The sequence below is a fragment of the Knufia obscura genome (assembly GCF_036327395.1).
Source record: "Knufia obscura strain CCFEE 5817 isolate CBS 148926 chromosome Unknown scaffold_3, whole genome shotgun sequence".
In the NCBI taxonomy this organism is placed as follows: Eukaryota; Fungi; Ascomycota; class Eurotiomycetes; order Chaetothyriales; family Trichomeriaceae; genus Knufia; species Knufia obscura.
The window spans coordinates 489,610-515,088 of NW_027042689.1; the positions used below are offsets into that span (position 1 = coordinate 489,610).

The following is a 25,479-nucleotide window of genomic DNA, read 5'->3' on the forward strand; positions in this document are numbered from 1 at the left end:
TACTCTGCCGGCCCTGCATGCTGCATCATTGGTGGCCGTATGCGCGTACCTAACAGTGCCAGAGCATTAACGAGAAATGGGGACGAAGAATTTTCAATCGACCTCTGGATCGTGCTGCTATCCAGTACGGGGCACCAGGGCCAACAGTACTCAGTATAGGTTTCGACACAACTTTCTTGGAGTTCAACAGGCAGAAGGTCAGATCTGGCAGCTTCTGGGACTATGCGAGGTTGGACAATCCGGGCTTCTTGCGCAAATATAGGCAAGATGCCTGTTCCACCAAGATAGGCTGCCCTTGACGAAGTAGTTGACGAAGCAATTGGTGAATCTTCTGTCTCCATGGTTTGGTCGCCTTGCAGCGGGGGACTTGGGACCTGCTGTGGACATGCGGATTGAGGTACGGCAGGCTCGACATCCGCGGGTCTTGTCAGTGGTTGAGTGTGCCTCAGAGCATTTTGCGGCCCTTCTTCTTCTTCACGGTGGACGTGCGCTTGCTGTGAGACCAATGGTCGCAATGTAGGATACGTATTTCGCTGGGCTGATCCGACACCATTCCGAGCCCTGACAGCTCGCGGTTTCGTTCGCTCCGAAGCTCGTTGTCTTGGGGACGTCAGAGAGTCTATCGTATAGAACCTGTGACAGCCTTACTGGCAGGTAGCATTAGCTGCGTGGCAGTTACTGCACACGTTTGTACCATCTATCTGGCACTTTTCCAGGTCACATTTTAGCTGGCCACATCAATTAGGTGTCTATTCTTTCTTCTTCTGAGCTTGAACTTTCATCCGGACTCATCTCACCTTACGATCATGACACTGGACACATACGATACGAGCTCGCCGCTTGCGAGACCTTTCGGCATCTTCCATCGTCTCAGCTGGTGCGCAATGAAGTGTCAGCAACGCGACTGCCGCGCGATGGCTAATTTGCGAGAACATAGAGCAAAAGAGGACCCTCGGCTATCTTGAACTTAACCGAGTGCCGAGACCGGGTTGCCAAGATCACCAGTACCGCCGGCTGCCAAGTTTCTGGCTTACCCTCCAATTTTCAAGCTGGCATAACGCTTTCACTTACCTCTGCACGACTTGCAGCTGCTATTTTCATTACGTAGGGCTGGCGGATGATTCAAGGCAGTTTAGTGTTTCGCAAGTACGTGTTGCAAGCTTCGAAAGCCTCGCTTGATAAGTGGCTAACATGTATGGCCTGTATGGTCTCTCCTAGGAGATACTACTATGCTCCTGCAGTTGTTGCACCACTCTTTCTTCGACTTCAATCCAGCCTCTGCTCCTAGCCTGGTTGCGGCTCTCGATGCTACGTTCGAATGGCATCCTGGCCGGTGGCTCGCCGGGCAACATCTTTGTTGACCTGATCGACTCTACAAACTTATCTGCATTATGCTCGACGTGTTCCTGCGACTGTAGCACGCTCGGGTCGAATGCTATGATCAAGAATCCAAAGTCGGACATGAAAGGTGTAGGTTCACTACTCCCGGCGGCAATGCCGAGTAGCTGGACCATCATTGCCAGTCCACTGCCTTTGTATCCTCCCCATGCAGCCATAGCTCCTTCAAGCACATCGAGCGGATTCGTGGTTGGTCGTCCCGTGCTATCAAAGGCAGTGTCTTCTGGTAGGTCAGTGCCAAGTCGCTGCGCGAGCATTACTTGCGCGAACATAATTTTGCTGGTTCCGATGTCCCAGATTACAGGTTTGTCCTTTTGGCTGGTTGGAAAGCCTATACAGAAGGGATTGGTGCAGAATTTCGGCTCACACCCTCCATGCGGTGCGACGATTCGAGATCCATTAGACACGATTATCGTCACCAGCCCTTCTTTGGCTGCCATCTCGGCATAATAGGCCAAGTTGCCAGTGTACCATAGGCCGTTTGCTCCAACAAGCGAGATACCTATCTCTTTTGCCTTCGCGATGGCAATTTCGGTGGCCTTCCGAGCGACCAGATACCCCACAGCGTCGTCCCCATCGATGTGCGCGAAAGCTACACCAGAGCGGGTGATTCGGATATCGCAATCGACTCTTTTCCCAGCTACTTTCAGGTGCTCGATAATGCTCAGAGCCCTTGCTAATCCAGCAAAGGGATGGCCACGGAGTTCGGCATCGACAAGGTGATCAGTGATGACCAGTACTTGCTCTTCCGAGTACCCAGCTCTTCGCAGAGCTGCTCGACAGATCTCAGTCGCTTCTTCAATGGCTATGCGGATCTTGCCTACTGAACCAGCTGACTTGCTCCGATTGTTCGCTCCAGGCTCCATTTTGTGCTCACGTTCCTAAGCAAGGATGAGAAATCCGAGGCCTCTGCGATTGTCACATTCATGTATTTCGTCCGTTGTCAATATGCTTAGAGATGATTAGCATTGATATTTCATAGACTCGGCTCAGCCAAAAGCACCTAGGGTTGGCGGAGCAGAGGCATTCGCGTAATAGGTGAGCTGCCATGGTATCCCGGCTACTACGACGAATCGAAGTGTAGTCCAAGATGTTAGGCAATCCGCTAAGCGCATCTCGGCTTCTGGTGTCCAATCTTGGGCCGGAGCAATAGGGGCTAGCTGCTTCGTTTTTGTCTATCCTTCACTCTTGCTCGTTTCTTGCAGTTCACGCCTTCAGGAGAGCAGCGACCAATTCATGAACGAGTAGCCACCAGGCGACTCAAGGTAGGACCATAAAGGTTGATCGAGGGTTTGTGTCGGCGACTCTCTCTTGCCCTGCTAATAAGTTTCTCTCAACTCTTCTCCGATATGGCCAACGGATCTTCGACTCCAAACTTGAACATTCCTAAGGGTTCAGTATGCGTTCAGGTCAAGCTTATTGACATCTGCAGCATCAGTAATGTGGGAACAAAGTCCTTGTTCACCCCTACGGTCCCCGCCTTCGACAAGATCAGCTCAGCACCCTCATGGATCTTCCTTCTTGAGCATCCTTCCGGCAAAAAAGTGCTGTTCGATCTTGGCATACGCAGAGACTGGGACAATCTTCATTCAGTCGTTGCAGAGCGCTTGCAACTTGGCACGCACACGATTGAGGTGAAGAAGGACATCGACAAGTACCTTGACGAATGCGGGGTTGGTAAGGAAAACATCGACGCTGTGGTCTGGAGGTTTGTGACGCTCTATCATGGGGTCATCATCGTGACTGACCATGCTGGTACAGTCATGCTCATTGGGACCACATGGGCGATATGTCGTTGTTTGACAGCAAGACCGATCTGGTCGTGGGGCCTGGGTTCAAGAAGCAGTTTCTAGGCGATCAAGCCCCTTCTCCGTTGGGAGCGGTCATCCCGAGCGACGTTGAGTGAGTGAATGATTCTGATTGTTCATAAGCGCATACAGCAGCCACTGACGATGTCCATGTCCAGGGGTCGCAGTGTCCACGAGCCTGCATTCGAGCAAGGAAGCCCGGGCGTAGTACAGATTGGTCAATTTCTTGCGTTCGACTACTTCCAAGATGGCTCACTGTACCTCATAGACAGCCCAGGCCATTGCGTAGGCCACCTGTGTGCCCTTGTCCGGACGTCAGCGGATCCTAGCACCTTCGTCTTCCTAGGCGGTGATGCTGCTCACCATTGTGGCGAGCTCCGGCCATCAACACATGTGCCTCTACCCGACTCCATCACGCCCAATCCGCTGCCAACGAAACAGCCGGATTCTGAATTCTGTCCCAAACAGTGGTTCGACAACCTGCAATCATCCCGTGGCCGAAACTTGACGAGCCCGTTATACCAGCCGGCATTCGGACATGATATGGACCAAGTTCTCGCGACAATCGCGAAAATGCAAGAGTATGATAGCGACCAGAGCATTCTGGTAGTGCTAGCCCACGACGCAGCTTTCAGGGATCCAAATGTGCCAAAATGTCCTGAGGCTATCAACGATTGGAAGGTACGTGGTTTCTGTGAGAGGTTCCGATGGACTTGGCTGGGTGATGTATGGCATGAGAGCCAGGAGCACGCCTTTTCCTGCTGTACGTAAGTTAGGAAAGACTGAAGTCATAATTCGGATTGTTCAGTATAGGCAACCTGAATTTAACATATTCATTCTCTCTGTGCTCTGTGCTTCATGTAGTCCCATCCCAAACCTGCCGAATTTGGGACTTCAATCCTTCCATTGTCCTAGAATCAGCTCGACTTCCTCATCTGCGGCCTCCAGTATGTGCTCGTGTGTATGTAGCGGCTTCCAGCCAACATTGGCACCGTTGCGAGCGGTCAAGGTGCAGCTGTACCAAGCTCTATGTCAGTAACGTTCCCTTCATTCGTTATCGAGGTCATTTCGGAACACTTACCATCCACCCAGCTGCAAAGCAACCATTTCCTCTGGACATCCCAGCGCAGCAGCCATCTTCTTCAGTACTTCCGGTGTCGCAGGCTCGATTGTGTCATCATCGACAACACCTCGCTTGGTGAGCGCTCTTGCCACCGCTGCATACAAATCCAGCCAAGTGACTGCGCCAGAAGCAGCGAGATAATACCCATTCCGGCCATGAGGCGGTGGTGGGCCAGAGCCTGACAGCATTCCACGCAAGAGCGACAGGTAAAGGTTCGTGTTGTCGGTGATGTGGCAAACAGGCCAAGTCTGTGGAAACATTGGTCAGCTGCTGGGAGCGCAATGTGCCAAATTTGGTACTCTGCGTGACTGAGAGGGCAACATGTTTTGTGGCAGAGGCAACATACAGGTCTTCCTTCGTCAACACTGTACACACGTCGAAGTGCTTGTGCTGCACGACAGATAGCCACTGTCTGGATCGATATCCGATTTCCGAATCCCTCACCTTCGCCATCTAGATGCGGAGAAAAGCAAATTAGCAACCGTATACGACTCAAAGGACGAATCCTCGGGTCAAGTACTCACAGACTATGCAAGGCACGAAGACATATGCATACACCCCGAGGCTTTCTGCCAGCTCGATTATCGTTACATTCGCCTGAACAGCCTGTGTCGAATGTAGTTAGCAACGGGCTAATACTATGAACGGAACGATCGATAAAATAATACCGGATGTGCAGCAGGGATGGCGGCCTTTTGTTGTTTGTGAATCTCGTGTAGCCCTTGTTCATCGTCGAACAGCGCCCGATCCGTAGGCGCTCCGGCATGGCTCGAAAAGAGCTTTGCTCCACTTGTCTTCAATCGAGGCGTCAGATAACATGCCAATAGTCGAAGTCGAGCTGGCCAGAGCCCGCCATAGTCTCAAAGGTACACGTACGTGGATAAAGTGAACATCCTTTCCGGTCTTCGCTTTGACATCGGCTAGCGCTTTGATCATATGAGTTTGCGACACCGAACTGCTCGCGTCGATCAAGAATAGGACGACAGTAATTTCGTTGCCTATGATAGTCTCATGAATGGCAGCTTCGTCCTTGACATCACAGGTCAGGGGCGTCGCATTGCTGCACTGACGTACAGCCTGAGCTTGGTTTTTGGACCTGATCAGAGCGTAGAGCTTATCGTATGGCGGAAGATCGGCTGCTGCAAGACGTGCAAGTAGACTCCCACCTAGGTAACCGGAGGCTCCTGTGAGAAGAACGTTGTGAAGCATGGTTACCAAGGCCCGAATTCGATGCGTGGTAACGCTCATCTAGACTGTAGTGCTGCACTGTGTCTTGTATAGGTAAACTGCACGAGGCATTAAATGCGTCATTGGTCTGCAGTCAGGTGAAAGGTGATTGGCTCCCTTTGCCGAAGGGAATAAATCTATGAAAAGGGGCGAAATTACACGGAGGTCGCTGACAGATATTGCCGTTATCTCCATATATCGCCGTCGGTCTGGCGCAACGTACACTTTGCCAACTTGTGTTTCCGCCTTTAGTCGTAATGCGGGAACTTGTGCAGCATTTCCTGACTTATCAGCTCTGTTTCCCGCGTTGCTCCAGCTGCTGACGATCCTCGTTCTCCAGGAACACAGCCTTCTCCATGTTCTTCTTTGCCGGATCGGTATTCGATACCATCAGCGCACTGACCATTGCCAGCGAAGCAAACCCAAGCGCTGTATAATAGACGACTTTGAAGGCTTCGACGTACGCCAGCTTGACTGCCCATTGACTTGCGGCAATGACTTGCTTTGATATTCCAGGGACCTTTGCGTAAGCTGCTGCAGTATTCACCGTTGCAGCCTGTACCAGAGCGCGGAAATTAGCAGCGTCGAAGCCGGTCTCAGCTATGGTTGACTGGAGCTGGGCCGGTAGCTTGTCCGCAAATTGATTGTCCACGATGCTGGAGTATGTGGCAGTTGCCACTGCTCCTCCTAGAAGTCGAAAGGTTGACATAGCTCCGATGGCCACCCCGCTAGCATCTTTGTCAGCAGTTTGACCGCGTGTCTTTGTTCGTGAACTTACATGTCGCCTTGCTCCTCCAAATTCAGGGATACCATGCCAAAAAGCAAGTACAGGGCTTGATTGATAAAGCAGGACATGGCGAACACCAAGGCGATGGCTTTCGCCTTCTGATTAACTTCAACAGACGACAGACAGCCAATGAAAATGGTCTGTAAGCAAACGAACGCCAGTATCTGCCACTTCTCATGCCCTATTCTGGCACAAATCACCCAGACAGAGATAAGTGATACTATTGGCAGTCAGCATTGAGGAGTCCACATATCAGGCAAGCTTACACCAGGTGCCCCAGAGCGTCAAGTTGGCATACACGCCTCTCATGATCGGCTGATCCGCAGACGCGAATAACAGCGCGGACTGGCGTGGCCATAAAACCTGCATGCTGTAATACAGCATGCCGAGACAGAAGCTGACGACAACCAGCACGTTATACCTATAACAGCGTCAGAGTCGCACCTGGCTAGAAAGCTAGATAGGATGTTGCGAACGTACCCACGCCATTGCCGAAAGAGTTTCGGAGGCAACAAAGGATACTTCATTGGAACCATGAAAATCCAGGCGAAAAGAGCAACAAGGCACAAGAAGCCTATCACGATCGGAGCGATGACTGCAGCACTAGCCCATTCGTACTGACGCCCACCGAAGTTCAGGCCAACCAGGAACAGCGTTGTGCCAGCGGTAAAGAACAATAAGCCGACGTAGTCCAGTTCGGCGAGAAGCGTCCATTTGGAGATGTGATCTTCGCCGTGCTTCGTACTGAATTTTGGTGGGTGGTAGAAGAAGAATAGGCAGAGCAGGCCGAAACCATGCCATCCAGTCATGACCCAGTAAGCGCCTCGCCAGCCCACCGAAGTGTGCGCGATGAAGGCATATGTTATCAAAGGCGTGCATATACAGGGCAGCGCTAGAGTGCCGTAGAGGCCTGTCAACGGTCAGTCTCTCATTGACAGATAAGACAGATCCACCTCAGGCTTACCCAGTGCAGCCACACGGTAGCGGTTTGGAATGAACTCCATGATGCATGCGAATCCCATCTCTTGAAATCCTGATCCAATGCCGAACAGGACTCCGCTCGCAATCATCTGCGGGATGCTTTGACCGGTCGCCCCGACGATGGTACCGATGAAGGAAATAATCGCGCCACAGAGCATGAAGTATCGACGGCCGAAGATGTCTGACAGACGACCACCTACCGACACCAGTATCGCAGCTCCCAGAGACCAGGTGATGTTGATCCAAGCATAGTTTGGCGAAGGTCCGAGCTCTGCATTGATATAGCTGATGGATACAGCCGGAGTCAAAAGTGTCATCTCGTAAGCGCTCAGTTGAGTGCAGATTGCCTGTGAGATTCTGAGCTAGTATACGTAAATCGTATGTTGTGGACTTACCAGAAACGCTAAGATGCTCTCTTTCGTGATACCAGGAAATACTTCACCTGGCAGTACTCGTGCTTCTGTATTATCAGGCGTTGCGACTGCATCAGAGACATTCTCAACCTGGACATCTTGACGTCCTTTCTCAGTATCGACATTATAAGAAGGCATTGTGCTCAATTTGGAACGGAGCGGAAGAGGTCAGCAAGACGAACGCACCGCAGATGAGTATCAGACCAGGCCTTATAGAGATCAGCAAACGTACTTCCACTCGTGAAAAGCATCGTGCAAGTAATAGCTCTCTGACTTGGTCGCAGCCTATTAGTCGCGAGCTTGCCGAGCATCTATAGCTTTGCCCCTAGCAACACCACCACCTCTCTGCTGTGGAGAGCCGGCCCCAGACTCACGTAGCCCGAGGTCTGGCATAGACCTGGACTCTTGGATCTAGATCATGTTGGGATTGTGGAGTACCCCAATTGCATCTTGTAACCGCTCCATGAGATAGCCGTCCACTTTGTGATTGGTCGACGACTACCGAATCCATGGTAGCCTTTCTCCTGTGCTTTCGTTTCATGCTGGGTGTCCCGAGATAGTCTCTGGCGGATTGTATTCCATGATGCTCTTAAGACCAGCCTCTAATCAGTACTGACTTGTTTCAACAGCTCGCGACCAGCCCTATCACCGCTCTACTGGCATCACAAGATATCCCTAGTGCGATTATTTCAAAACTGACTGTACTCACCCATAGCACCACTGCAGGTCGAGGAGGTTGAAATCCAGTTGGGACATTTTACTGTGCGCAAAAGTACTGTTCCTTGACTTGCCACGTGCTTGCATACAGCACAACTTCCGCATGATAGTATCAGTCCGATGAGGACGGAACTCGCTGTAACAGTTACAGCAACATCGAAATATCCAGCTGTTCCTTTGTATACTGTTTTTATAGTTTTGTGCGGGTTACGATACCGAGAAGCTAGGACGGTCTACGGCAGCGCAGACCAAGATATCCCAGTTTGACCGCCACGGGCACCTCGCGGGTGTTGAGAAATTCGATGGGTCAGCCAGGCCCAAAAACATCAGGCGTTATCGGCCCTTGCGGCGTTCGCCAAGGGCTTAGGAGGCCTGTGGAAAGCCATTCCTGCCTGTGAAGGCTAACCTTGTTAGGGTCTGGCTGACCGTAAACTTTTCGACATCTGCTGGTAGCATACGACTACTCCGTACGTTAGGAGCTTCATCAAGTTCGTCGCTGACAATGTGTACTACCTGTGTATTGCATTAGATCACGTTAACACCATTCAAGAAACGGCCTTAAATACTTAGAGAGTTCGACAATGCCTTCGCTCATGTAAAGAATTTTATTCTTATCATGCCGAAGATGGCACAGACCGGAAGGAGTAAACGTCTTCGACGTCATTGGTGCAAAGTCGTTCTTACCCCGGATCTCCCTTGCATCTGCACAAAAGCAGTCAGGTCAGCTTCGAAATGTGTTTTGAGGTCATCTTCTAGTGCTGATGGGCATCCAAGAACTTCCGCATCATCAATGCGGCTCAAGCAGAGAGTGTGTCGCTTGATATAGCAAGATCGTGAAATTATGTTAATGGGTTGACGTTTTATGGAAATAACCCAGACTTCTGGTCCTCAAAAATCCTTGACACATCCTTTGTTCCTCGCCATCGGGTCAAACCGCAAAGTCAAATATCTGATCGTCTGGCACCCGGGGCATCCTCCGCTCGAAAGTTTAGGTCATTGATCTGATCTTCGCTGTTTCTCCTCATTTTCAGTCCTTGCACTGACATGCTTCTACCACGAACGAAGTCACCACAATGAACTGCCCGAGCAGGCCAGATGACATTGAACGCCATCCTGACTGGAACCAGAATCCCCAGTCACTAAATGCAGATGCTACCACGAGAGCCGATCTTAACGGGATCGTGAACCAAAGAGCACAACGCGACCATGAAGGATCGATAAGTCCCGACGAATTACCGGATGAGACCATATGTCCGTCGACGCTGACCATCAAGCCTAACGGGTCGCCAGACGTGAAGGAGGCCAAGAGAGCAGCATCTTCGGCCAACAAGTCCTCTCATACCCCATCCTCGAGCGGCCAAAGCAGCCTCAGGGCCGTCACAGTAGGGACCGAACTCAGTCCTCCACCATGGCACCGTCGAATCGCTACGAAGATGACCGATGTGCTCATCAAGTACGCCAGATTCGTCGGTCCTGGCTTCCTCATTGCCGTTGCTTACATCGACCCGGGCAATTATGCCACGGATGTCGAAGCCGGTGCCTCCACCAAATACGCCCATCTCTTCATAATTCTAATGTCAAACCTCTTCGCTATCTTCCTCCAGTCCCTGTGCATCAAGTTGGGCAGTGTCACAGGTCTGGATCTTGCGGAGAACTGCCGGAGGCATCTGCCAAAATGGATGATCTGGCCATTGTATATTCTGTCTGAGGGCGCCATCATAGCCACGGATGTTGCAGAAGTAGTTGGCACAGCGATTGCGCTAAACCTACTCCTCCACGTTCCTCTTGTGGCTGGCTGCGCAATATCCTTGGTCGACGTCTTTCTCCTGCTTCTCTTCTACAATCCGGATGGCACCATGACACGTCTTCGCATCTTCGAATACTTCGTCATGTTCCTTGTTCTCGGCGTGATGGTTTGCTTCTGTATTCAGCTCACCTATATACGGGATACCTCAGCTGGCGAGGTCTTTCGGGGCTATATACCTTCGTCAGCCGTGATCGAAGGCAATGGTGTCTACCTATCTTGTGGCATTCTCGGTGCAACAGTCATGCCTCACAGCATCTTCCTTGGAAGTGGCGTTGTTCAGCCCCGTCTCCGGCAATTCGACCAGCAGAACGCGTCCGACACTATTGCTGAAGCAACCAAGGCCTATGAGAAATCACAAGACCTAAACCAGAAATACAAGCCCAGCATCCGCGCCATCCGATCCTGCCTCAAGTACAGTATCGTCGAACTAGCAACCAGCCTCTTCACCTTCGCCCTCTTCGTCAACAGTGCGATCCTTATCGTTGCTGGATCGAGCTTGTACGATACAGAAGCCTCAGACGCTGATCTCTTCGGCATCCACGACCTGCTTGTCCGCACAATTTCGCCTGCCGCCGGTATCCTCTTCGCTCTAGCACTACTCCTATCAGGCACAAGCGCAGGGATAGTCTGCACCATGGCCGGTCAGATGGTCAGCGAAGGCATGATCCGCTGGCGACTCAGACCATGGGTTCGAAGGCTTCTCACAAGATCCATCAGCATAATCCCGAGCATCATTATCGCCGCTGCGGTTGGCAAGGAAGGACTCAACCGAACGCTCACGGCTAGTCAGGTTGCACTCAGTGTGGCATTGCCATTTGTGACGACACCGCTCCTATACTTCACGTGCAAGAGTAGCATCATGACTGTTGCGAGCGACGGTGATGGAAGAAGAGTCGATGATACAGAGGGCAATAGTGCGGTCGGCAAAGTCAATATGCGAAACGGCTGGATTGTTGCTATACTCGGGTCATTGATCTGGTTGGTGCTTGTGGTTATGAACGTGGCATTAATTGTCCTGGCTGGGTTGGGGAAAGCTTAACACCACCCCCAGCGAAGACATCGAAGGATCAGAAGCAGCATTTTCAGATGGACCCGACCTTTTACCAACATGAGATACGAAGAGTATGACAAGCTAGCGAGCATGATACCACAAAGACAGGACATTTAGCATAGTCATCAGCATGATATAGCATTTGATATACACAAGTAGCTCACGCTATACAGACGCATCAGCCCTCTTATTCAATGACCCCCGTAGGATCACCCAACGGCCGATTCACATTCGGCGAAGCCATCGCCGGCAAACTATTCCTCGGCCTCCTCTCATCCCACCCCTCATGATTATACGGATCCCACTGCCTCTTATGCTTCCTCTTATAATGCTGATACTGACTCTCAATCCAACCTCCCAACCTCCTCGGCCAAAACTGTGCTCCTTCCCCACCTAACTCCTCGCCATTCCCCCTCCTCAACTTCCCGTACAACCAATACCGCAGCCCATCAGGCGGAACCCGATGATTCGGATCCCTAGGATCCGCCACAAACGCAAAGTAGAACAATATACCACCGATACTAGCCCGTCGCAGGAACAGCGCCCACCGATCCCAGTTCGTTCGAAGCGCATACGTCTTCCTCAGTAGGCGGCGCCGGAATTTCTTCTCGTAATGGAATTGTTGGAGCTCGGACATGTGGGAGAGGATGGGCGGCCATTGTTTCCTTGCGTGGTAGGGGTTCGTCAGGACGTTGAAGGAGGGTTTGGCTGTGTCGTGTGGGTTCGGGGGTTCCGGGATGCGGAGGATGCGGTATTTGAGGAAGGAGAGGAAGCCGGCGGGGACGGCGGGGTTATGTCGGTAGCGGGGGATTGGTTGGTCGCGGGAGCGGGGGAAGGAGGTCGGTGCATGGTGGATGGGGGGCTCAGTTGAGCTGGCTGGTGCGGTTGAGCTGAGTTGGGACTGGAGCGTGTTGGGTTGAGTTTGGGTTTGGGATGCCTGAAGGCGCCATTCGGGGATTGGGTCGATGGGGTTTGGGGTTAGGCGCATTTTCTTGCCAAAGTTTTCGGGGTCGAGGGAGGAGCTGTTGATGTCGCGGGAGGGTTGAGCTGTGAGTCGGAGGGGGCCTTGTGTGCGGGCTTGCTGGCGGCATTGTTGCATGAAGAGCAGAGCTCGTGCTGCTCTGGCGTGGTTGGCCATTGCTGTCAGAGTGTTGGGTACACAATTAGGACTCTGACACTGGTCGACAGCGGACCTGTCGGTACGTGATACCGTCCAGCTCCAGAGTGAGCGACTCACCAGCGAGGAAGCACGTGAAATCGAGGTCGTTTCGGTTGCCAACAAGATCGGCAAGTCCAGCGAACAGATGATGGATGAGGCTGAATGTTCCAGAAAAGCAAGGCTGAGTAATTCGGTCGCTCTTTCCGCCCGCACGCAGAAATCCTTGGCAAGTGCGCTGATTTCATCGTGACTTTCACGACTTATCTCGTCGTTGCCTCTCTCCATCGAAGAACTTTGAACACATACCGATCACGAAGAGACTGTAAAGAGTAAGTTTGAACATCTGCGCATTATGTGGATTCGCTAACAAGACTACAGTGCAGATGTAAGTCACAACCCCCACACCGACCATCGACCTATGACGACCGCCACCACGACCAGCCGATACTGACTGTGTGCCAGCTTCGTTAAGACCCTAACGGGCAAGACCATCACCCTTGAGGTCGAGTCCTCAGACACAATCGACAATGTCAAGAGCAAGATCCAGGACAAGGAGGGTATCCCACCGGACCAACAGCGATTGATCTTCGCTGGAAAGCAACTCGAGGATGGTCGCACTCTCTCCGATTATAACATCCAGAAGGTACGATATTTCCACTGCTGCATGCGCCGCAAGGAGTTGAAAATAGTGTCTAACATATGAGTGTAGGAGTCCACTCTTCACCTTGTTCTCCGACTCCGAGGTGGCATCATTGAGCCTTCGCTCAAGGCCCTGGCCTCCAAGTACAACTGCGACAAGATGATCTGCCGAAAGTGCTACGCCCGTCTGCCACCGAGAGCCACCAACTGCCGAAAGAAGAAGTGCGGACACACCAACCAGCTCCGACCAAAGAAGAAGATCAAGTAGAGAATTTCGCTGTGGTGGCGGGTGCCGAGGTTGTGGTGGAGGAGATGCGGATTGTGTGGTACAGGTCGACCTGGCTATGAAGTTGCGCTAGGCTTTGTTCTCAAGCATATGCGGATGGAGCACACGCTAGCATGAGGAGAACCAGGCAGAACGAGCATTGATATCATGCCTGTGCTCGTATGAACACGAAGAAATGTCCCACATCCTATTCTCAGAAACGATACAAATGTTTGCCGGCTCTTTATGCAAGTTCATGTGGCTGAGGTCCAGGCACATTTTCAGCTGGCGATACGTTTCCATCAGACCACGGAGAATGCCCTGGTAACTGAGTGACTGAGTGACTGTACCTACAACACCTTACTTGGTCGTGCCCTGCCAGGTTCATTGAGCACACATGGTTGAGTAGCCCAGGGGGCGAGGACCGATCACGAAAAGCCTCAATTCGCGTATACAGAAGAGCAAAGGTGAATCGTAGATTCTGGATATCCGAGTATGCTCTTATACTCGAGCTCATGCCTCCCGACTCAGTCTCGAGAAGTAATACATGCATATTGATACACTGTCCCTCCTCCTCAGAACATCAACCTCCTATCATTGTCATCACCCTTGTCCTTATTAGCCGGGCTCCCATGACTAAAGAACAAAATCTTAATCGCAATGGCCAGCCCCGCATGCAACACCACAACAAGCACCAACAATATCTGACTCGTCTTCTTATCCGTCGCACTAATAACAGGAAACAGATTCTTCACCAAGAAGAACACACTGACCGCGAAGCCCGCTCCCACAAGCGCATAATTCAGCGCACTAAGCGGACTCCAACTCAGCAGCGCAACAATGATCCAGAAGAGGTTTCCGTAGCCGTAGAGCGCCCAGCACTCGACTATATCTAGTGATTGGGCGCCGAACCAGCGGAGTGCAGCCCAGAGTGCGGCAGGGACGAAGAGTGTGTACCCGTAGATCAGACCTGCGGCACCGGAGAGGAGCTTGAAGTCATACTCGAAGTGTTTCTTGCCCTCGCTGGCTAGCTTGTGACTTATCGTTCCGGTTAGGAATAGTATCACGACGACGGTGGTTGCGATCCAGACGGGGCCGTACAGATCGGGTGTGCCGTCTAATGTGTCGAGGAAGGGTGCTGCGCCGGGTAGGAAGGGAAGCAGAGCTGATCTGCAGCGGTGGAGGACCGTGGCTGTGTCGACGTCGAAGAATTGGGCGTAGAAACTGAGGGACCAGAGCATGCGTTTGCCGGAGGTGGGGACCGTGGATGGGTCGTTGGGGAGGTTGGCGGGATTGGTTGCGCTTGTGCCTAGGAATGGGGCGTTGTCTTGGGGGATTTTACGGGAGGACGGGTTTTCGAAGTCTGCGTATATTAGGGTCTGTTGTTCTCGTGGTGTTATGTATTGGGCTACGTACTCGATGAGTGGAATTCGAGGTCATCGTCCTGAAGGTCTGTATGGCCCAGGTCGCCCTGTAAGTTCGTCAGTTGCTATGTTGTGGAAGCGAATAGGCGAGAATGGTCCTACCTCCGTGTCGACGTCCACGACGACGTCGTAGCCTCGATTGGCCATGTTGATCTTGACAGAGCGATTGCGCGACAATGCTGAGTTCTCTGGTGTTTGGCTGCGCTACGTGTCGTTGATCGGCTTGAAGCCTTACTAGAGATCTGCTGGCCTCAGGCAGCAACGCTTCGATTGTGCCCACTTTGTACGACCACACTTGACGATCGCAACAATTGCAGATACGTGTCAAAAGTCTGACATTACGCCGATGATGACTCGCAGAGGTTGCACAAGAGTTTCGAAGATACCTTTAGCGTGCTGAATGTCTGTTGCAGGGAAGGGTCCATCTCGTACAAGTAAAAAGCTGGGCGTCCGAACACACCCATGCTTCTTAGAAGTCTATGTACATGGGCTAGGTTTCTATTTCTACCTGTAGAAGTTCTCTGTGAGACGATAGAGTAGAGCCCAGATATGCCCGTTCTTCCGAAGGTAGTACGACAGTACTCCTACCAGAACCGTCGCACCAAAAGACATTATGGGCCGACGATTCCTGCTCACTTGCTTGACGACCCTAGCAGTAAACTCTTCTCTGGCCAATTCTTGGCTCTGCTTTTTGAACAAAGAGCGCGCTTCGTCCAAGTTTTGTTCCCTGAGGTGTCGGCGGGATGTCTTCAGTACACTGTTCGAAGAGATCTTGTGCCAAGAAGGCCCTGTCAGCTTCTCAGGTGGGTAGATCCGGAAGATGTCCAAGCTCCTGTCAATCAGTGCCTGGAGATCGAGTGGCTGTGGTAACTTCTGCAAAGTGAACAGTAGCATGTCGCTGTCATCGTGTTCGATTTCCAGGACTTCGTCTCTTCTGCTGATGATCAGCGCAGCGAAAAGATACATCGTCAGTACTGGCTCATGGGCTAGTATGAAATCGTACAAGCGAGCAATATCGCTGTACTCTTGGATGTCATGAGCGTAGAGAGTCAGCGCCGCCGATAAAGCGAAATATGGCCTGGTTCCCTCCAGATGCGCTGCCAATTCGGGGTCGGAGCATTGCAGGATGGCAGGGATCAGATGTAGCTGTTTGAGCCCTGGACTCAGACTGGACAGCATGTAGTCTCGAATGCGTAGTAGCGAAATTCTAGAGACCGCAGGTAAAGCCGCCTCCTTGCCGAGCACGAGTAGAAAGACCTGCACAATGTCGTGATAGCCTTGGAAGTAGTGTAGCATAGGGTTTCCTCGAAGAACACTGGTGATCAGCTCAAACAAATCCGTTCTTTTGTGTTGCATAGACTGTTGCGTCTCATCTCAAAAGGTCAGTCTAAGATCGGAGCTTGAAGCCAAATCAACTCACTAGATGGATAGTAGACAAACGCTCGATCCACGTCTTTCTGCACCTGCTCCTCATCTGGATGCTGCGGGAGATCTTGCCATTTTCCACCAACCACTTCCTCAGCATCCCTGTCGGTACAGCCTAATAGCAAAGGCCCTGAAGCACGTTTCAGTCTTCAATTTTCTCAGCTGAACAAGTTACTCACACGCTGTTGCACGGAAGTCGTCGTCTAACAGACCGCCTGCAGAGGATGCAAGGTTGACCAGTGCTTCGATATCCCCTGCTTGACAAGCTGTGCCGATCGCCCCGCGTTTGTCGCTCAGGTCAAATTGCTTCTCTTCCATGGCGCCATCGGCTGGGCCCCCCGAAGCGGCAGCTGTCATCACCTATATCCGCAACGTAAAAGACAGTCCCAATGGTTCCCTGCCTGGTCATTACTGTTGCGTGGTTGACAGGGTTTGTTGGACGCGTTTGCTGGCCGCCTTTTCAGTCAAGTTCGAAATAACACCTTAACGGCTTCGCGGCTGAGTGTAACCGAGCTGTCAGTGGCCACGAGCCGGGGATGGCTGGCAGGAAAATGACAGGTCCCACGAGTCGTGCAGACTTCTTGATAATGCCCAAAATTGACCTGAAGATTTTATGTTCTGTGCCGATCCAGTCGTGATGTACGAGGTAGTTCGAGTATCGAGTACTCGTAGAAATCTTTCACGAAATAGCGTAGAAGCACGGTAGGCTCACGCTGCACAACATCCTCTAGGATCTGGCCGGTTTACAGGCGTAGCAGGGCCAGGCGTCTTCGATGGAATGCCGTCGTTTCGTTTCCAACTGATGAGGATGGAAAGGCACAACGATGATGTAGCAGGAGAAATGGCTTGGTAGGCGCGTCTGAAGCTAGTTGGGGGCGCTCATCCTTGCACCACGCTCCTTCTTCAACAACACCAAACACCAGGCGTTCAAAGCGAGATCCTCGCTTGATCGAAATGGACCAGTCAGGAATGCTATGCTCCTCGTCTGATGCGCAAACTCCAAGGTCTGTCGTACTTTGGAGTGGATGATTCAGTGAACCACTCCAGAACACTAGTCGCCTCTATCATATCACGATAACCTCAGCCATGAACGCGTTCAAGTGCATTGACGACTGTTCATCGCTTCGGAGTCAGTGCTTCTAGAAACCATACAAGATCAGTGGCTTTCCTGGATAGAGGCGCAACACGCGCCATACTTTGCAATCAGGTCGCAACATCTTGATTGCTTTCATTATTTAGGTCGCAGGTTCTACTAACTGATAGCCCCTGCCGTACATCGACAATTGACACAATCTACGCCATTGAACGTACCTACCAGAGAGCTCATGATGGACCAAGACAGTACCGCAGGCGTCCTTTCTCAGACTCTGGCCTCAAGCCCTTGCATCAAGTCGATACTGCCGGCGAGAATCAGGTCTCCGCTTCTCAATGATGTGGTATTAGTCGGACATAGCTCAATTCACCTTCGAGAGTTCATGCAAAGTACAGCCTTATCGAACATCATCGCGGATCTTGAGCTTGGTGTACAAATCCTGTCAGCCAAGGTCATCTCTGCTGAGGAATATGTGCTCTCCACAGAGGATGCCATCTTGGAGAATGGACGAGACGAGATCAGATACAAGATCAGAGGACAACCATGTGACGACTCTCAGCCACCGCAGATTGTGGTGCTTAGTACAGCATTGGGTGAACTAGTATATGTCTATGCTAAAACTCTCCTCAATGGCAGCGTTCAGTTTGTGCATGCCAGACGACAGATACTTGGAGATGGCTATCACTGGCCTCGAAAATACGGCAAACAACTGGTGGTCGACCCTCAGTGAGTGTATATGAGCTCCGAGATTGCCCTGTTGGCTGACTCTCAAGGTCTCGGGCATTAGCAGTCGCTTCTGCTAAAAATCATTTCGGCATTATGGCACTAAAGGACATAGATCAAATCAAGGACGAGATTGACAGTTGGGACCCACGCAATCCCTTGACTATTCTGCCAATCAAGGAGGTATGTATTATTCTTCCATCTCGAGCATGTGCTGACCCGTTGCAGCAAAGGTTCTTCAAAGTTGACGGTGTTATCCTGCGAATGGACTTCCTCCGGAGCTCCGTCGAAGAGCCCGACCGTGTCTTTCTACTCTTGATCATTGCAAATCAAGGCGTGACCCGACTGTTGCTCTACCGCTGGGATAAATGGCGACCATTGACCACCGTCAAGCCCCAACGGTGCAGCGGGCAGCCTTTACCACCTGAAGATGCCTTTCCTCACTTGTTGATACCCTCCTGCAAGGGGACATCTTTCGCCATTGTTTCAGGGCAAAAGATCGTTTTCTACGATAACGTGAATGCCAAAAGTATGAGGAGGCATCCAGTCAAGATACCGAAAGACAATCTGCCAAATGACAAACTATGGGTGCAATATGCGAAGCCTTTTCGACACGAAGAGCACAAAAAGCGGAAAGAAGACATATTCCTGATTCGCGAAGATGGCACCCTCAAAACTGTTGTCGTCACGCATACCTCATCATCCCAGACCTCCATCGCCTGGGAGCCAGGTCATCTTGGTATGAACGTGGATACTGCGGTCTGCGCTTTGTCCGCGCCACCAACGGTGGGTGGTGACATCCTCATTGCTTGTGGCGATATGACAGAAGGAGGTGTGTTCCACCTAGCTGCCAGGCAGTCGCCACTGCGACTACAAGGCCTTTCTAATTGGAGCCCTATCCGCGACGTCGTCCATATCGACCGGAAAGCTATGTCTTCGATGGGGCATGATCACGGCATAGTGCTAGCAGCAACAGGGCTGCACGAGAACCGCGCTGCCCTGACTGAACTCCGATACGGTCTGGAAGCTCATGTCGTATCGTCCATCGCATACAACGAAGCAGACACTATCGACCGCTTGTGGGTAGTCGAGAGACACTCTGAGAGGCGAATACTTTTGGTTGCTTCCCATCACGAACATACCACAATCTTAAGCTACGAGATCGAAACTGCCGAAACCATCGCGCTAGACTCCCAGTCATGCCCTCAATTGTGCTTCAATGAGCCAACATTGGTTGCTTGCTGGCTACCTGGTGACGTAGTCCTCCAGATTACAGCGACTCAGGTCAATGTGCTTGGCGCTTCCGCCGAAGACCAAGTTCATCAGCTCGCACAAATGCGTGGAGACTATGCATGTGCCGATGTTCTTGCGCCTAGAGGTCTTTTCGTCGCCGTTAGACGTGAAGGTACCTCTTTGGAGTTGGTAGGCGGCATCACCGTCGCGAAATCCGAGATCGAACCTGAGCTAGCATTGCTCCCTGGCACACTAAGCATCGATTATGTGCCGGTGGATGTGAAGCTTGCAGATGCGGGTGGGCGAACGATCTGCTTGTGCGGATCCCTACATGGGCATCTGCACATGAGTGGCATAGATCCTGAGCGCGGCTTCACATCAGCTAAGACATGGTCTCTAAGCGACTTCACCAGAGATCTCGATGATACCCATATCGCCTCGATTGCCACATTGAGTCTGAACGGCGCAAGGTCCGTCCTGGTCCTCTGTGGTCTCAAAAATGGACGGCTGATGCTCTTCGAGCTTGTAGTGCCGCCAGCCGGGTCCCTGGATTCTGCAGGACTTTTATTGAAGCACGAGCAGAGTCTCGGTACCACTGCTGTCGTCGTCAAAGTTGAGGCAGAGACATTGATGGAGGACGAGCGAACTGCATACGCAACCTGCGGCTCATCGTTGCTTCGAGTGCATCTTCATCGAACCAAGTATGGTCTGGATTACACGATCGACCGTCTAGTCATCACAGATAAGGCTAGGCCATCCTATATACCTGCGAAGATCAATGCCATCGATCGCATGGGAAGGCTTCAATCGTCAGAGAATGATGACACAGTTGGACTTGTCATCTGCGTTGTGGCGGATGAGATTTCATTCCTCAGAATTGGCCAGACGGCACTGATGCCTCGGTCAATCCGTGCCATGCATCCAACCAAGCATTTGGTCTATTCATCTCTGCTACGGAAATGCATTACTTCTGTGCAGGGAAGGACAGCATCCGGGGCTGATGATGATGGTGAGCAGCAAACAGAAAGACCCTCGCTACATATACTTGATCCTAACACTGCGGCTGAGCACGAGACACCCTTGCCTAAGTCACGCTTCTTCTTTGGCGAGAAAGGAGAGAAGATTCGAGTCCTACTTGACTGGACACCCACAGATGGCACATTCCACTTCGACATGATCATCATCGGTTCGGACCACAATGCCACAGGTAGGTTGTCGTACATGAGCGCGAACCGGATGTCGCAGCCGAAAACCGGCGGTTCAGCCAGGCTGATTGCTACATATCCCAAGAAAAGCATCAGTGCTGTTTGCGCATATGGGATGTCATCTCTGGTGGTGTGCGCTGGACGAGAGCTTAAGTTGCTGTACTTGGATATACCCACGAAGCGCTTTCAAAATCAGGGCGAAATTGAGCTTCCTTCGCGTGCCACGGAGCTCAGGACGAAAGGCTCGGTGATATACGTGGCAACCAGTTTGCACTCTTTCATGCTTGTTCGCGAGGAAAATGGCAAGCTAACATTGATGGAAAGCGATGAGTGGGCGAGCAAAGCTCGGAACATAATACCTCATGGCAATGGTTCGACTTTGGTCAACCTTGTTTCTGATCACGGCAGCAGATTGCTCAACTTTTCCGAGCGGCCGACCAAAGGCACCAGGCCCACGTTTGAGGCGAGAATGCCACAAGCTATTGACAGACTGAACCCCCTCAAGATATCTTCTATGGACGATCAACGTGGCCGTTTCGTCGCAACTACAGTCGATGGCACAGTGTATCTGCTCACAACACTGACCGAGGCAGAGATGAAGCTCCTCTGCTTTTTGGAGCAGCTCTGTGAGCCGATCAAGTATCGATTAGCAAAGAACATGGGCATCCTAGCACAAGCGATGATAAAGGAGAAAGGAGCTAAGCTTGAGTCATTGGGTCGGGTGCCACCGAGCCTTGGTGATACACATGCTCGGGGAGACGTGCTGAGGAGATTGCTTGAGCCCGGACCGTACAACATCCACTTTCTATTGCAGAGACGAATCAAGTTGGAGGAAGAAGATGCTATGGTCAAGCTGGAAGATGAATTGGAAAGCTTGAAAGATGTCGCTCGGCCGGTGTTAGGAAGCACTGAGGACGTGGTAGAGGCTGTGGTTGTGTGGTTGAGGAGGTTGCTGAACGTTCCTTCCTTTTGAGACTGACAGTCCGAGCAAATCGTGGGTTTGTCCTTTGGGGGCTACCCGGTCTGGTCGAGCATGTTCTTTTGCTGTATGTCATGAGTCTATGCTTTATGAGTAATGACGAACGAGTTTCTCAGTGCTTCATCTTCTCGCCATCGAATACCTTGCATGACTGCCTAATGAATGACTTGCTTGACGATAAGGCATGGTCCGGGTCTTGGCAGAGCACGGGCCGGTGACGACTTGCAAGCACACGCAAACCCCTCATTAACGCCGAGTCAATCCAGCAACAAATAAATTATTCGACTTAGACTCAGTGGCAAACACTAAGGTCTTTTCGAAGACAATCGAAGTGTGATATAGAACAGCACGTTTGCCATCGAGGCTCAACACTAGTCTCCACCCCGACCAAAAAGCATTTCATGTCGCCCCCACTCAACCGAGAACGATTCATACAACCCAAACCTCACATACACCGGCACATCATCCATCATGGCTCCTAAAGGAAAGAAGGGCAAGAAGCAGCAGGATGACTGGGAAAACGAACTTGGCGAAGACGTACAACAGACCAACGGCGGGGAAACAGAAGGCACACAACCCGCTGCACCAGAGGAAGCCGGCGAGGATGACTTTGGTGGTGGCGGCGCTGGTGGCCTCCTTGCGGCATTGAAGAAGAACAAGGAAAAGCGAAAGAAGAAGGGCAAGCAAGATAACGACTTTGTTGAGGGTGAGGATCTCGCTGCCATCGCCAATGGTGACGCACCTGCCACCGACGGAGATGCAATTGCGAACAAGGCCCCCGAGGAGGCTACCTTCGACGACGATGACGCCTTCGCTGGAAATGCGAACAAGAAAGGCAAGAAAGGTCCTGCTGCCAAAGCCGTTCCAGAGGATGACGACGATAATGACTCTGTCGCATCTGGCGCTGTAGGTGGGGGTGTCAAGAGTAAGAAGGAAAAGGAGAAGGAGAGAAAAGAGAGAGAAAAGCAGAGGAAGAAGGAGCAGGTAAGCATGACCATCTTACGGGGTATATTTTCTACGTTAGTTACTAACATAAATTCTGCAGGCCGCAAAGAAGAAAACAGACAAGCCCGCTCCTACGCCGGCCGAGAAGAAGCCTGAGCCCGAAAAGAAAGTCGAGCCTGAGAAGGTCGAAGCCCCTGCAGCAAAGGACGATGGCAAGAAGAAGCCAAAGAACAAAGCCCTGGCTGCCCTGCAGAAGCAGCAGGAAGAGCTGGCGAAGCGCCGAGAAGAGGAAGAACGACTTGCTAGGGAAGAAGCTGCTGCTGAGGCCGAGAGACAACGACTAGAAGAAGAGGAGGAACAGGAACGGCAAAAGGCCAAAGAGTTGCGCAAACAGAAAGAAAAGGAGAAGAAAGAGCAGCTCAAGAAGGAGGGCAAATACATGACTGAGGCCGAGAAGAAGAAAAAGAAGTTACAGGACCAGCGCAAAGAGCAGATGCTGGCTGCGGGTGTTTCCGTTGCTGGTCTTGCTGGGGAGGGCGAAGAGAAGAAGAAAGAGAAGCCTACTGATGCTAAGCGCAAGAAGAAGCCTCAGAAGGAGGAAGTTGATCTTGAAGCCGCTGCCGCACGCGCGAAGCAAGAAGCCGAGGCCGCCGCAGCAGAGCGAGAACGTGCAGCAAAAGAAGCTGCAGAGGCCGAGCGGAAAAGAGCTGAACTCGAAGCCGCTGCGAAGAAAGAGGCGCCCGAAGAACTCGAGGATTGGGAAGCAGAAGCTGCCAAAGCCGATGGAGACCTCAAGGACAGTTGGGATGCTGAGACCGATGAGGACGACACAGTTGAAGCCAAGGAGCGAGTCAATGGTGACTCCAAGGGTCCTATGGTTACAAACGGTGCTGCTGTCAAGCCCACAGATGCGCCCACGAAACCTGCTGCAGGAGCAACGAAGACGTTGCCTGTTCGCGATGGACCACCTTCGAAAGAGCGACCGGTTGAGTCTGATACCGACAGCAGCGAGGAAGAATCTTCGGAAGACGAAGAGCTGACTGCAACCAAGAGGGCAGAAGCCAAGAGGAAGGCTGAGGCGAAGCAACGACGAGAAGAGGCACACGAGAAGGCTCTTGCCGCCAGAAGCAAAGAGAACCTGCGCTCGCCTATTTGTTGCATTCTTGGTCACGTCGATACTGGTAAGACGAAACTGCTAGACAAGATTCGACAGACCAATGTTCAGGAAGGCGAAGCTGGCGGTATCACGCAACAAATTGGTGCCACATATTTCCCGGTCGAGGCACTACAGACGAAGACCGCTGTGGTCAACAAGGAGGACAACTTCGAGTTCAAGATTCCTGGTCTGCTTGTCATCGATACACCCGGTCACGAGTCCTTCTCCAATCTTCGATCTCGTGGTTCATCTCTATGCAACATTGCCATCCTAGTCGTCGACATCATGCACGGTCTCGAGCCTCAGACGCTCGAGTCGATGAAGCTTCTGCGAGACCGAAAGACTCCTTTCGTGGTTGCGCTGAACAAGATCGATCGTCTATACGGCTGGAAGAAGATCGCCGACAATGGCTTCCAAGACTCACTCGCCATGCAGAATAAGGGTGTGCAGAACGAGTTCAAAGACAGACTTGAGAAGACCAAGCTTGCTTTTGCCGAGCAAGGTTTCAACGCTGAGCTATTCTACGAGAACAAGAACATGGCCAAGTTCGTCTCACTGGTACCCACTTCTGCGCACACAGGAGAGGGTGTACCAGACATGCTGAAGCTGCTTGCCAAATTGACGCAAGAGCGAATGACTGGAAGTCTCATGTACCTCTCCGAGGTAGAGGCTACAGTCCTGGAAGTCAAGGTCATCGAAGGTTTGGGTACAACAATCGACGTCGTTCTTTCGAACGGTGTGCTGCGAGAAGGCGACAAGGTAGTTCTTTGCGGTCTGAACGGAGCAATTGTGACAAATATTCGTGCATTGTTGACGCCTGCACCACTGAAGGAACTGCGTCTCAAGTCGCAATACGTACACAATAAGGAAGTCAAAGCAGCGCTCGGTATCAAGATTGCTGCCAACGACCTCGAAGGCGCCATCGCCGGCTCTCGACTGCTAGTTGTCGGACCTGAAGATGACGAAGAAGACCTCGAAGAAGAAGTCATGTCGGACCTGCAACAACTGCTCAGCAAGGTCTCCAAGGACAACCGTGGTGTCAGCGTGCAAGCGTCGACGCTGGGTTCCCTTGAAGCCCTGCTAGAGTTCTTGAAGCAGAGCAAGATCCCCGTTGCTAACATTTCTATCGGTCCCGTTTTCAAGCGGGATGTGATGATGGCTGGAACTATGCTCGAAAAAGCCAAGGAGTACGCTGTCATGCTTTGCTTCGACGTCAGAGTCGATAAGGAAGCGAGGGCGTACGCTGAGGAACAAGGCATCAAGATCTTCGAAGCAGACATCATCTACCACCTCTTCGACGACTTCACGAAGCATATGGCGCAGCTCAAGGAGCAAAAGAAGGAAGAAAGCAAGCTGTTGGCAGTCTTCCCTTGTGTGCTCAACCCACTCCAGGTCTTCAACAAGAAGGACCCAATCGTCGTTGGTGTCGATGTTGTTGAAGGCAACCTGCGACCACTTACGCCAATCGCCATCGTCAAGAACAACCCTGTCACTGGTGTCAAAGAAATCATCAGTCTTGGTAGAGTGTAAGTTCATCTTGACCCCGTCGCATTCACATATGCTAACATATCGCAGAACATCAATCGAACGAGAACACAAAGCCATCCCCATTTGTAAGAAGGGCCAACCATCCGTCGCCGTCAAGATCGAAGGTCCAAATCAGCCATTGTACGGCCGACAGATTGAGGAGAAGGATACACTCTATTCTCTTATAACGAGGAAGTCCATTGATACGCTGAAGGAGTTCTACAGAGACGACGTGACCAGGGATGAGTGGCAGTTGCTTGTCAAATTGAAGCCGCTGTTCGACATTTGAATTGATTGATGAATTTCATTCTGTCAAAAGTGTGGCATTGCATATGGCGTCTCGGGTGGACATTGTGGCTTCGGAATGATTTCTCATTCTCACAGCTTGTGTGTT

At 51.7% G+C, this 25,479-nt stretch overlaps 10 protein-coding genes across 10 annotated transcripts; 4 read left to right on the forward strand and 6 right to left on the reverse strand.

Annotated features, from left to right (window-relative positions):
• Positions 1-1,214: 1,214 nt before the first annotated feature.
• On the reverse strand, positions 1,215-2,264 carry PMZ80_003254 (uncharacterized protein; the record flags this gene model as incomplete). Its single annotated transcript, XM_064871683.1, has 1 exon — positions 1,215-2,264. One exon carries the CDS (start codon positions 2,262-2,264, stop codon positions 1,215-1,217), a length of 1,050 nt encoding a protein of 349 aa, XP_064732063.1.
• Positions 2,265-2,747: 483 nt separating this feature from the next.
• PMZ80_003255 (uncharacterized protein) lies at positions 2,748-3,977 on the forward strand (the record flags this gene model as incomplete). The annotated part of the gene is made up of 3 exons (XM_064871684.1): positions 2,748-3,106; positions 3,160-3,300; positions 3,365-3,977. The coding sequence occupies 3 exons, from the start codon at positions 2,748-2,750 to the stop codon at positions 3,975-3,977; spliced, it is 1,113 nt and encodes a 370-aa protein (XP_064732064.1).
• A 306-nt stretch (positions 3,978-4,283) lies between these two features.
• Positions 4,284-5,538, reverse strand: PMZ80_003256 (uncharacterized protein; the record flags this gene model as incomplete). The annotated part of the gene is made up of 5 exons (XM_064871685.1): positions 4,284-4,577; positions 4,676-4,782; positions 4,854-4,935; positions 4,998-5,123; positions 5,206-5,538. The coding sequence occupies 5 exons, from the start codon at positions 5,536-5,538 to the stop codon at positions 4,284-4,286; spliced, it is 942 nt and encodes a 313-aa protein (XP_064732065.1).
• A 307-nt stretch (positions 5,539-5,845) lies between these two features.
• Positions 5,846-7,875, reverse strand: PMZ80_003257 (uncharacterized protein; the record flags this gene model as incomplete). The annotated part of the gene is made up of 6 exons (XM_064871686.1): positions 5,846-6,284; positions 6,335-6,563; positions 6,610-6,764; positions 6,824-7,253; positions 7,308-7,671; positions 7,720-7,875. The coding sequence occupies 6 exons, from the start codon at positions 7,873-7,875 to the stop codon at positions 5,846-5,848; spliced, it is 1,773 nt and encodes a 590-aa protein (XP_064732066.1).
• A 1,652-nt stretch (positions 7,876-9,527) lies between these two features.
• Positions 9,528-11,300, forward strand: SMF3 (NRAMP-like transporter smf-3; the record flags this gene model as incomplete). Its single annotated transcript, XM_064871687.1, has 1 exon — positions 9,528-11,300. The coding sequence occupies one exon, from the start codon at positions 9,528-9,530 to the stop codon at positions 11,298-11,300; it is 1,773 nt and encodes a 590-aa protein (XP_064732067.1).
• A 199-nt stretch (positions 11,301-11,499) lies between these two features.
• On the reverse strand, positions 11,500-12,450 carry PMZ80_003259 (uncharacterized protein; the record flags this gene model as incomplete). The annotated part of the gene is made up of 1 exon (XM_064871688.1): positions 11,500-12,450. One exon carries the CDS (start codon positions 12,448-12,450, stop codon positions 11,500-11,502), a length of 951 nt encoding a protein of 316 aa, XP_064732068.1.
• A 1,500-nt stretch (positions 12,451-13,950) lies between these two features.
• Positions 13,951-14,946, reverse strand: PMZ80_003260 (uncharacterized protein; the record flags this gene model as incomplete). The annotated part of the gene is made up of 3 exons (XM_064871689.1): positions 13,951-14,738; positions 14,792-14,846; positions 14,902-14,946. The coding sequence occupies 3 exons, from the start codon at positions 14,944-14,946 to the stop codon at positions 13,951-13,953; spliced, it is 888 nt and encodes a 295-aa protein (XP_064732069.1).
• Positions 14,947-15,303: 357 nt separating this feature from the next.
• On the reverse strand, positions 15,304-16,542 carry GYP8 (GTPase-activating protein gyp8; the record flags this gene model as incomplete). Its single annotated transcript, XM_064871690.1, has 3 exons — positions 15,304-16,172; positions 16,220-16,354; positions 16,404-16,542. 3 exons carry the CDS (start codon positions 16,540-16,542, stop codon positions 15,304-15,306), a joined length of 1,143 nt encoding a protein of 380 aa, XP_064732070.1.
• Positions 16,543-17,552: 1,010 nt separating this feature from the next.
• Positions 17,553-21,451, forward strand: PMZ80_003262 (uncharacterized protein; the record flags this gene model as incomplete). Its single annotated transcript, XM_064871691.1, has 3 exons — positions 17,553-18,043; positions 18,091-18,223; positions 18,269-21,451. The coding sequence occupies 3 exons, from the start codon at positions 17,553-17,555 to the stop codon at positions 21,449-21,451; spliced, it is 3,807 nt and encodes a 1,268-aa protein (XP_064732071.1).
• Positions 21,452-21,928: 477 nt separating this feature from the next.
• FUN12 (eukaryotic translation initiation factor 5B) lies at positions 21,929-25,374 on the forward strand (the record flags this gene model as incomplete). The annotated part of the gene is made up of 3 exons (XM_064871692.1): positions 21,929-22,441; positions 22,503-25,084; positions 25,134-25,374. The coding sequence occupies 3 exons, from the start codon at positions 21,929-21,931 to the stop codon at positions 25,372-25,374; spliced, it is 3,336 nt and encodes a 1,111-aa protein (XP_064732072.1).
• Positions 25,375-25,479: the final 105 nt, after the last annotated feature.